The sequence below is a fragment of the Synchiropus splendidus genome, chromosome 14 (assembly GCF_027744825.2).
Source record: "Synchiropus splendidus isolate RoL2022-P1 chromosome 14, RoL_Sspl_1.0, whole genome shotgun sequence".
NCBI lineage: Eukaryota > Metazoa > Chordata > Actinopteri > Syngnathiformes > Callionymidae > Synchiropus > Synchiropus splendidus.
In genome coordinates, this window is record NC_071347.1 from 19,432,181 (window position 1) to 19,443,475 (window position 11,295).

Here is an 11,295-nt window from a genome sequence, read left to right on the forward strand (position 1 = left end):
CAAGTAACATCCGACTTACGACCAGGATGGGTTCCGACCAACCGGTCGTAAGTCAGATTGAATGTAAGTGGAATGCCATTCAAAATAGCCGACGCGAGGTTTATAGTTACTACTGAAGTGGTAGATCGCTGCATGAGAGTGAGATGCTGTGCTGCCGTCACTGTTGCACATGATGCCAGGCTGCTACATGCTGCGATGCCAGACATTGAATTAAAAAATAAGCATCTGCTGGCCGTTGTTGTAAGTACGGGTGGACGTAAGTTGGATGTTACTTATATTGGGGGTCAATGATAGTGTTGTAGTCTTCAAGAGTACACCAACCGAGACCATGACGTTATCCAGACTGGTGTGTCGGTCTTGAATGGAAATCCAGGCTCCTCTCACTCTGAGACCGAAACCCTGACAAAGTGGTCTCCAGATGATCCAGAAGAGTGAGAGTGAAGAAGAGAGTGCAGGCAGGGTGGAACGTGGAAGATGACTATGGAGTCAAAGTAGCAGCTAAACTGATGAGGAAGGTTCAAAGGACAGTAATGGTCACTGTTATGGTGCATGGTTTAGGGACCCAGGAGTCAGTAAGAAGAGACAGCGATGAAAGTCCTGAGGGTGTCATTGGGAATGAGTAGAGAGGACTTGATCAGAAACTAGTACATCAGAGGAGAAGTTTTGAGACTGTTAGAAAGACCACCTTTTTTGGACAGTTGGAGATGAGGGACAGTGTTGTAGCAAGGATTTGGGAGATGGAAGAAGACCACCAAAGTGAATAAAAAACAGGGGTCTTATTCTTGTTTTACTGGGTAGCTGTCTGTGCATGACGTCCCCTGGCCTCCTCTCTTCCAGCCGTAATCCCCCTGACCGACTCCGAGCACAAGCTGCTGGCGCTCCATTTCGCCGTGGACCCCGGCAGGGACTGGGAGTGGGGGAGGGACGACAACGATAACACCAAGCTCGCCAAGTAAGTCGCTGTATCACAAGGTGCCGATGCTTATCGCCGTACAACACACAACGCCAGAGAGAGATATTTGGGGGCGGGTCCTTGAGCCGACCCACATGGTTGTATGTGTAGGGGGTTTAACTCTGATTATGGGCTACGGTTGGGGTCACTTCAAAGAGCTAGCAGAGACGGAGCAAATTGTGTCTCACGTCAGTCACCCGCAGGGTTAAAGCAGCAACTTTAGAAGAGTTTATGCAAGAGTTTCTGTTTCACATTCCTGACTGTCAGGAGGTGAGATTAACCTTCATATATGCAGGGGAGACCCCCAAAATGAACCCTCTACAGTGCTGCACATGCCATAGCAGTTTCATGTATCTCCTCACCTCCCTTTTCCCCCCACAGTTTCATCTTGTCTCTGGAGGCCAAACTGAACCTGCTGCACAACTACATGAATGTAACATGGATCCGGATTCCATCAGAAACAAGGGTATGTTTTCTCTGTGGCTCGTGTTCTTGAAATGACAGGTTCATTTTCTTCTCTTTTTTTTAAGATCACTGTAAAGGAGAGTAACACTAAGGTGAGACAGTTTGGCTGGAAATTTTTGGGTGGAACTCTTTCTGTCTTGTTGGGCCAGTTAAGACCCTGCCACCGTGGAGAGCACTTTGTGTGGTTCAAGTCTTTCCGCCGAAGCTTGTTAATGTGATTAGTTTTACTAAATCATCACTGAATACCATTAAAATAATCCCACCCAACCACTTGTTTGGCTTAGTCGTGGCGCTTTAGAGTCCAGCCGTTGGTCAGGGTTTCATCAGGAAAGAATTAGGGGACACACACACAGAGAGGCCCCCACTTCCACAAGCGCTAACATACAAATGAGAGTCTCTATTAAGCTGTGATTCAGTTTTTGGATTGTGGAGAGCCAAATATGACAAGCTGCACCCACATTTGTTTTACGTTTACAGGACCAGAACAGGCTCGCGCCCCTCCATGGGGCGTCGAGGTGGGCCACAAAAATGAGGGGGAGAAGTTTTTTCCTCGAACGTGAAATGTCCTGAATTAATCACACATCCAGGGTTTTTTGGTCTGCGGAACAAAATTCTGGTCTCAATCCTAAAAATGACTCATTGATGAGTCAGTGCTTCTACCATGTTCAGGAAAGATGCTTTTCCTGTTCTTAATAAGGCTAAACTGAGGTTTGGTTTTCGTGAAAGCATCAAGCGCCTTGGGAACGGAGCTGAGGGTTGAGATGTTTCGTTACTGTTTACATACGTTTCAGAAGTGTGGGCGCTTGCTTTGGAGGTCAACAATAAGATCCAAACTTAAGCTGCAACCCAGGTTCCAGTTGAACTCCGTCTTGACTGAGGGCGAAGCTACTTGTGGTAGCTAACAATGTGAATGTTCAAAAGCACTTGGCGTAACCCATTCTTACTTTCCTGGATGTGTTCTGGTCTGCTTGCCTCCAGGCTCCCCTGGCTCAGCCTGAGTCTCCCACCGCATCCGCTGGTGAGGACGTCCAGTCTCTGGCTGAGTCCATGGACTCTGACCGCGAGTCTGTCGGAAGCAACTCCAACGTCAACACGAGCAAGCCCAGCAAGGAGAAGGACAAAGACAAGCAGCGCAAAGATAAGGACAAGAGCCGAGCTGACTCTGTAGCCAACAAACTCGGTAGCTTCAGCAAAACGCTGGGAATCAAGCTAAAGAAGAACATGGGGGGTCTGGGTGGGCTCGTGCACGGCAAAATGAACAAGTCCAACTCTGGCTCCGGTCGTAGCGGCGAGAACGGAGCGGAGAAGACCAAGAAAAAAGACTCTAAAGCGACCAAAGGCAGCAAGGATGAGTCGGGCCACTCCGCCAGCTCCACCTCGTCCGAGAAGGCCACCAGCCCCTCCCCTACCGACAGAGACAGACCCTCCAGCTCCTCCCCCACCGAGAGACAGGAGAATCCAAGCAGAGTCTCGGGGGACAAAACCCTGGAGAACTGGAAGTACAGCACAGACGTCAAGCTCAGTCTCAACATCCTGCGGGCCGCCATGCAGGGGGAGCGGAAGTTCATCTTCGCCGGCCTCCTCCTCACCAGCCATCGACACCAGTTCCACGAAGAAATGATCAGCTACTACCTGACCAATGCCCAGGAGCGCTTCAGCCAGGAGCAGGAGCAGAAGAGGAAGGAGGCGGAGAAGAAGCCCCCGGCCCCCGCGGAGGTGACGGTGAAGAAGCTAGAACCGGAGAACGTCTTCCAAAGGGAGAGGTCAGACAGTTCGCCCCCGGAGAGCTGCTCTCCCGTCCTGCCTCATCACACCTACAACCCACAACCCTCGCTGGGGCTGAAGATGGCGGGCAGGAACAGCCCCACGCCCGCAGCCCCTCCCCCGACCTACCCAGCCCCGCCTCACACCCCTCCGACAGCCACTCACCACGTGTCCCACCCGGCCCCCGCCCCTTATTCCTCCCCTAGTTTTGGTGCTAAGAGACCGGGGCCTGTTCCCGTGTCGGCCCACTACAGCCATACACCTCCCATCCAGAGGCACAGCGTGATCCACTTACAAGATGTCAACATGCAATCCTCCATCTTCCAGGATGAGCCCTACAAGCCGGTGGTGGGCACGCTCAAGTCGTGCGCCACCTACCCGCAGCAGAACCGCACGCTCTCCTCCCAGAGCTACAGCCCCGCCCGCCTCTCCGGGGTGCGCACCGTCAACACCATAGAGACCTTGTCATACAACATGCCTGCCGAACACAAGTCCCACACCTACACCAACGGCTTCAACGCGGGAGACATTCAAGACTGCCTGGAGTTTGCCGACGAGGACAACTCGTCCCACACCTGGCTCAACCAGGACAAAACCAAAGGGCGGAGCTCTGGAAGCCCTTTGTACTGCTTTCAGCAGCGCCGCTGCAAGAGGGAGAACTGCTCCTTCTACGGGAGGCCGGAGACAGACAACTACTGCTCCTACTGCTACCGGGAGGAGCTGAAGCGCAGAGAGAGAGAGAGCAAAGCGCAGAGGCCTGCGTAGCACCGCCACCGCAGGACTCCCACCCTCATCCTGGAGAAGATTCCCTTATTTTGTCCAAGAATGCTCTTGTATTCCCGTCACCCTCCCCGCGTTGGTCCAGATTCTTACGTTACCTTACGATGAGGGAAGCAGAACTGGAAACAGTGAGAAACTTTGGCCAGATGTTGTGCTCTTTATCCGTCACGTCCGTTCAATCTTTTACTTGTTTTAGAGTAAAAGTCATCTCCGCGTGTGCTCACCGACGGGAGGGGAAGTCCTTTATTTTTCTGCAACATCTTAGGGAGAATATTTTATCTCTTTTAATCAAGTCGAATGCAATACCTCTGCTTTGTTCTTTCAAAAATAACCTCTGTGGAAAAGTCCTAGTTGTTTGCAATCAAAAGATCATCTACCGGGAGACAAATTGAGACTCGAAAGCAATAAATTGGTCACTTTTGCTACACTCTCTCCCAACTTTGTCTATGCACCAATAATATAGTTACTGTAGGTTTACTGTGTCTTGTAAATTGTAAAGGTCCTGCTGGAAGCTAAATCCAACCACAGGAGTCCAAACGTATACACACACTCTCTCTCTCTCTCTCTAGATCGTAATGTTGGATTTAGGAGCTCATTCGTTGCGTGGAGTCAAACTCTCTCGTCTTTTGACATTTTCGTCCTGTAGTTGATCCAATAACCACAAGCACCTCCCAAACGAACACGTTTGGCTGTTCAAATTGAATTTGCAAAGCTGTTCTTTCGTGCCAAAACACCGAACAATAGATTTATCTCAGGTGGAGTCGTGCGAGTGTCAGCGGCGTGTTTCTCCGGGCGGCCTTTTTTTCGGCCTCTCTGAAGGGTCGACTATGCGAGGAGTTGCGAAGGAAGGCTCGTGCACATTTGTCCGGAGTGTGATGAGTTGTCCCCCCCTACACACACACACATCATGCTGTTAGCACTCCGTGGTGACCTGCAGTATAGACGCGTCACCGGTCCAGTGTGAGGTTGTCTGTTCCATATTCAGAGGCCGTTTAAAAAAAATGAAGAGGAAAAAAAAAAGCACCTGCTGCTACGAGCACCTCAAGCCTTTGTGATCATCAGTGCTTTAACCAATCGGTGGGTTTTTGGAGCCCAAGGCCTCTAAGTGCTTTCTGCTCGTTCAACATGACGACTGTAAAGACGCCGTGTTTGTGTTGCCGTCCGTTCTGGTGATGCTTGGGTAACGTACCATGCTGTCCTTAACTCCGTGTGTCCTGGCCAAGGATGTCTACTGCGGTTCGCTTCTGTCTCTCCTCTGTACACACTGCAGTTGTCGCTCCTCTTCGTTTCTACGTCTCCAGTTTCATGGACTCTCACCATGTTAGGACTGTAAGATATGATTTTGTATTGCTTTAAGACTTTTACACGACTTTAAATTATTAATTTGCACATTAGGTACAGATGTAAATATGAAAAAAAAATAGTTTATTGTTACAAATATTTTGTGTCTGTGTCTTTATTTGACCAATCGAGGCGTCGGCAAGACTCTTCTCTTAACCAAGGACGAGCACTAGCAGCCTGAACTTCACTGGTTACGTTGAACCGTCAATGAGAACGCGAGCTGGAAGATGCTGTGGTTGTGTGTTGGTGGGGAAGAGTGGATCCAACATGGCTGCTGTAGGGTCCAGTCAAGCCATCCACACTCCCATATGTTGACGTTTGGAAAGTGGACTACAGATGACAAAAGCAACCTTCTGCGTTGCATGTTGATGCATAGGATTATAAACACATCCCCTTATGCGGCTCTCCTTGCGCTGTTACTAAAACTCATGGCTGCACCGGCGCCATCCCACCGGTTACCTAACCCCAACCTCCATCTTTTGTTTGTTTGGGTTTTTTTTCAAACGTGTCGCGCTGCTGCAGAAGGAATGTGGTTCACTTGAAAACCCAATGCGTCAACATGCAACGCTGAAGGCTGCCTTCGCCGTCAGTATAGGACGCAAAAGTCCACTTTCCCAACGTCGATATATATATGACGCCATGGGAGTGAGGATGGGTTGCAACTGTAGAAAATAAAGATCCATTTTTTCACTGTTGTAGCACACAGGCAGAGTTGGACTGATGGATTCTGAATTCACATCCAAGAGAAAAGCTGTTATGAGCCTGAAGTTATTCCTGACATCGAGTTCTGAAACACAGCATTAGCCCGTAATTCCACCAAGGAAAGTAATAACGCTATAAACCCTCAAACAATGCTACTGGTTCCTGTATAAAATAATGACTGTATTTTGTCTTGCTTTGATACAAGGTGGCGAGCGAATGCTGAAATAAGAGCTAGCTTGTGGTGTGTACCACTTTGTTGTCGCTCCAATATGGCTGCCATGAGATCGACAACAACAACGGTCGGCCAATCGTCACCCTGGATACTGACCAGGTTGGTTTGTCAGCAGTTAACAAATGCATCAGTGAACGTCACACTATTTGCAATTGATTTTACATACACAAAACTGACATTTTCTTAGCTGAGCTTAAAACAGAATGCTAATGGAATACCCCTTTAATCCAACGCTACACACTAGTGTAACATTTCTTTTCCAGATTTCAAGCGTGTACTGCGGTGAAAACTGCAGCGATGTGAATCAAATATTGCAGACAATAGATGTGTATTTGTGTTTAAGCGCTAGCACGCCTCCATGCCTACAGAGAAGAGTCTACCGCACCTTCACCCTCAATAGAAGCTGGAACACTCCCACCCAGCTGCCATCAGTCCCAACCCTCCCCCACTCCTCCCCCGGCTCCCACCACACCCTCCCTCCAGGGAGGCCATAATCCTGCCACTGCCTTTGGAAAAGATGATGTGTTTCACGCTGGGTCAGAGAGAATCTCCCCCAAACCTAACCATGGTGAGGACCAGGAGTGATGTCTTCAGTAATGACAAGTACGTGTTCATGGACTGTTGGAGGAGCCATCAGCTGGATAGAAAAAAAAATTTCAAGACAAAAGTTGGACATTTTTCTGAACTAAAATTTGCATAAAAAGAATGAAAATAAATGTAGAAAAGGTGGGATATAAACGTTAATATACTGTATATATATACTGCATATATATATGTTAATATATGTGTGTGTGTATATATATGCATACACACACATAAATTATATATAGATATATATATATATATATATATATATATATATATATATATATATATATATAAACCATCATCACAGATTTTGAATAAAAACAAATCTCTGCGTGATGTTCTAAAAATAAAGTGTAAATATTAAAAAAATATCAAAAATACTTTATTCTATTTCTATAAAAAATGCATACATACGTTGTTGAAATAATAATTTAAATAATAAATAATAATTTATGCAAAGGAAAAAGGATACAAGAAAACAATCTGGAACTGTAAATAATAAATGCGAAACAGAATTGCTTCCCCTTATTTCTCAGTTTGGCCCCGGGTCTGCTCCTGACTCGAGATAATGAAATGTATGAGAAGGAGTTCAGTTATCTTATGACACGTAGCAACACTGGGACAGTTCCAGTTCTATTCTTGTTTTCTTTGTTGTCATTCGTCTCTAATGTATAAACAAGGTTTGTTTTTAGTGAGATCTTCCCCCCAATGAGTCATTTTGTGATCCGAACACACACAGGAATGTTTCCTGTCCTGTAGTCACAAAACCTCTGGCCCACATGGAGCCTGGACTGGTACCAGATCTGGTTCACAGCTGAGGCAAGGAGCACTTGGGATGAGGGTCAGCGTCTCTTTATTTACTCAGGAAAAAAAGGGAGGGATTTTCCAGGTCCTGGGGATCAAGTGTCTTGAGGTCTTGTTCACGAGTGAGGGAAGCCAGGAGCGTGACATGGAAAGACTGAAGCTGAGGCCCACAGTAGCGTCAGAGGAAGAATGGTCCGACAACGTCTCTAAAGGACTTCTCCAGCCGTCCTCCCTCACTGTGACCCCGGGGTCTAAGTGAGTGGATGAAGTTGGCCTCTGGGATTCTAAGAAAGCACAGTTGAGCCGGAGGAGTGGGAACATGGAGTGGGCTGCTCTGCAGGCTGCTGAGTGTGGGATGAATGGAGCGGATCTGGAGGAGCCAGATGTTGCTGCCAGACTTAGTGACCTGCCGCGATGCCCCTGCGCTGCGAGCACGGCTCGGTTGTGAAGCAACATTTGAAGCGAGGTGGTGCGCGCACAGTAAACTGAAGCAAAGTCTTTGTTCCCGCCGTGGCTTCTCCCAGAATGCCTCCTCAACTGTTTTCAAGAAAGAGCCCCAAGGACGTCTGTGTGGAAGGAGTGTGTCCAGATATTCGGGAGAACCGAACTGGAGCTGCTTTTTACTTCATCGGATTTGGAAGGAGATCACAGTCCTCCACTGAGCTGTTCTCCTGACAGCAGCGAGTGGGCTCTACCCCCTCATGGTTCCCAGCCAGTGCCAGTCTCCAAAACCGGAGCTCTTCCCACCTGCTCCACCGGAACCTTGGCCAGCCCGGAGCGGTGGGTGGCATCACCCTCCAGCCTGCTCTCTCTCCTCTCTCCCTCCCCGGACCTCTCGTCCTGCTGACCAGCCCTCAGTGGATCAGCTCCACAGAGCCTCAAGTCGCAGGAGCCCACACGCCTCAGCGGAGACCCTTTCCTGCCCACATCACTTCCCACACAGAGCTCTGATGCAGCAGCACGCCACCCCCTCATCCTCCGTCTCTCTCTCTCTCACACTGTGCTCTCTCTTCCACAGAACACTGAACAGAACTCGGAGTTCAGCACACAGGCGCTGATTTATGTTCCTCCGCTGGGTGCGAGTTTGATTCCTGCCTCCTGAAACAACACCGCGTCACACTCCGCCGATTTCTAACTGTAAGTCACGATGAGTGGAGCAGCGTTTTATTGCTCTGAACTTCCTTTCTCAGCCACTGTCTAAGATCGTGGGGGCAGCAGCTGTCGTGCAGGGGCCCACCTTCAAATGCCTGAGAAACCTCTTCCTTTGTTCTAGAGCTGTTTCCTGACCAAACTCTTCCTCAAGCAAGCAGAGGGAGGAGCTTCACCATTCATTGAAATGGTGACTATAAAACGCTAGTCTTTAACCCTGAGAAGTAAATCTGGAGGCGTCTTCCGCTCAGCAAAGACATATAACTGTCATGTTGTTGAACAACATTGTGATTCCTCAAGCATCTGGAGGAGAATGCGGTTTAAGCTCTGACACCTGGAGTCGGGTCGCAGAGGCAGATCATCCGAAGACAAGATGTGAGTGAGAAGATAAATCAGTCAGAGTGAGCGCTCCTCCTCCTCCGCCCCCACATCCTGTCAGGGGGGTGATAGTGCGCTCTCACCGCTCCTCGAACAGTCTGTGCTTCACCCGACAGCTGCCGCAATGCAACTCACCACAGAGAGTGGATGCGTCATCTCCAAAATGAAGAGTCGACGCCCACACGCGAAGGTTCTCGGTGGCGAAACTCATCGTGATTTAGTATTTTTAGGAGCTCTGCAGTTAAATATAAAACTCTGCAACAGTGAGTGACATGCCGGCGCGCTGTGCCAGGGGGCGCTGGCGCGTGCGTGAGCGGGCCGCGACAACCTGCCCGGAGACAGGAGGCGGGCCACTCTGGCAGGATCCTCACGTCAGGCCTCCTGTCATGACTCAAGCCTCTGGAGTTGATGGGTGGATCACCTCACAGCAGGAGGCCACGGGAAGCGGAGATGAAGCCGAGGATGGGAAACAATGAGACGGGAGGAACGGCCACTCCACACGCTGTGAAAACTGAAGCAAGAATACTGGTCCAAACCTCCTGACAGAACTGGCTGAAGACTCGTGTTCTCGAGTCTTCAAGTCGAGTCGAGACTTCTGTTGCAAAACCTGAGCCAGAAAGACTCGAAGTTTAGGACCTCACTTTTCCCTGAGTTCCCTGTATACACTCCTCACTTCACAAGGAGCTGAAGCAGATGTAGGAGTCTGACTGGGTGAGGTGGTTCAGAGCCTAGATTTGTTGTAGTTTATTTCCTGCTTTATTTTGGTGAGGTTAGTCTTGTCTTCCTGTGTGGACCTTGTCTGTCTTGTCTCCCACTCACCCCTTCATTGACTGCACCCGGTCTCTTGCTTCGTCTCCTGTATCTTCCGCTCTGCTCCTGTGTTCCTATGTTGCTGTGTTGCCGTCTACCATCAGGTCGTGTGTGGCGTTTCGCCAAGTCCTCATCCAGCCACCGTCTTCAGGTCAGGATTAGTCAAGTCTCCACATCAAGCCAAGTAAGAGTCAGATTGAGCCCTGCCAAATCTTGTTTAGTCACAGTCAAGTCAAGTCATCGTCTTGTCAAGTAAAGCCAAGACTTGTCTGGACACATTTCCTCTAGTCATCATCTGGTCTTGTCGTCACCAAATCATTGCCAAGTCAAGTCAAGTCAAGTCGTGCTAGTCATCATCTGGTCTTGTCAACACCGAATCATCGCCAAGTCAAGTCAAGTCATCATCATCTGGTCTTGTCATCACCAAATCATTGCCAAGTCAAGTCGCATTTCGTCTAGTCATCATCTGGTCTTGTCACCACCAAATCATTGCCAAGTCAAGTCAAGTCAAGTCATCATCATCTAGTCTTGTCGTCACCAAAACATTGCCAAGTCAAGTCGCATCTCGTCTAGTCATCATCTGGTCTTGTCATCACCAAATCATCGCCAAGTCAAGTCAAGTCATCATCATCTGGTCTTGTCATCACCAAATCATTGCCAAGTCAAGTCAAGTCACATCTCGTCTAGTTATCATCTGGTCTTGTCATCACCAAATCATTGCCAAGTCAATTCAAGTCAAGTCAAGTCACGTCACATCTTGTCTAGTCATCATCTGTTCTTGTCATCACTAAATCATGGCCAAGTCTGGTCTGGTCATGTGAAGATCAAGTCTTTTCTACACCTGGCTTCGTCCTCACCCTCCTCATGTGGTGCCCCTTGAGGTTCCTGTTCAGACTAAACACCATGGTTCACTCCGACCCTGCTTCCTCATCCTCAACGTGGACTGACTTCATGACAGTGCAGCGTGCACCAACTGCCACTATGACTGAACCCCAACCTCCATCTTTCTTTTACGTGAACCACTGCAGGGTGTGAAACCTTCTTTCATGGAACACCCAGCACAGCGACCTGCCTCTCAGACAGCCTTGTCACTGTGGGATGCAAAAGTCTTTTTGAATGTAACAGACATTTTCCACATCAGGGACAAGAACGTGTGGGAAGTGCAGAAGCCTGTGGTACTTGATACCCTGGAGCTGGAGCCATCTGTAATGGGTTCAAAGCGGCATTGAAGAGTGACTCTCCATCATTCCTGCTTTATGTGTATATATTTCTTATTTTTAAGAACCTAACTGTGTCAAAGTTTCTGGTGTCAACACGGCTCCGCACCAGT

At 48.8% G+C, this 11,295-nt stretch overlaps 1 protein-coding gene across 2 annotated transcripts in view; it reads left to right on the plus strand.

The window, feature by feature from the left end:
- otud7a (OTU deubiquitinase 7A) overlaps positions 1-6,962 on the plus strand; it is a 51,668-nt gene extending 44,706 nt beyond the window's left edge. The window contains exons 12-15 of one of the 2 annotated variants that reach the window (XM_053884752.1): positions 838-952; positions 1,334-1,418; positions 1,483-1,509; positions 2,396-6,962. In XM_053884752.1, the coding sequence (XP_053740727.1) occupies positions 838-952; positions 1,334-1,418; positions 1,483-1,509; positions 2,396-3,946 (1,778 nt within the window). In that variant the 3' untranslated portion in view covers positions 3,947-6,962. The remainder of the gene's footprint in view (positions 1-837; positions 953-1,333; positions 1,419-1,482; positions 1,510-2,395) is intronic. The other variant, XM_053884753.1, reaches the window with a different exon arrangement.
- The last annotated feature ends 4,333 nt before the right edge of the window (positions 6,963-11,295 follow it).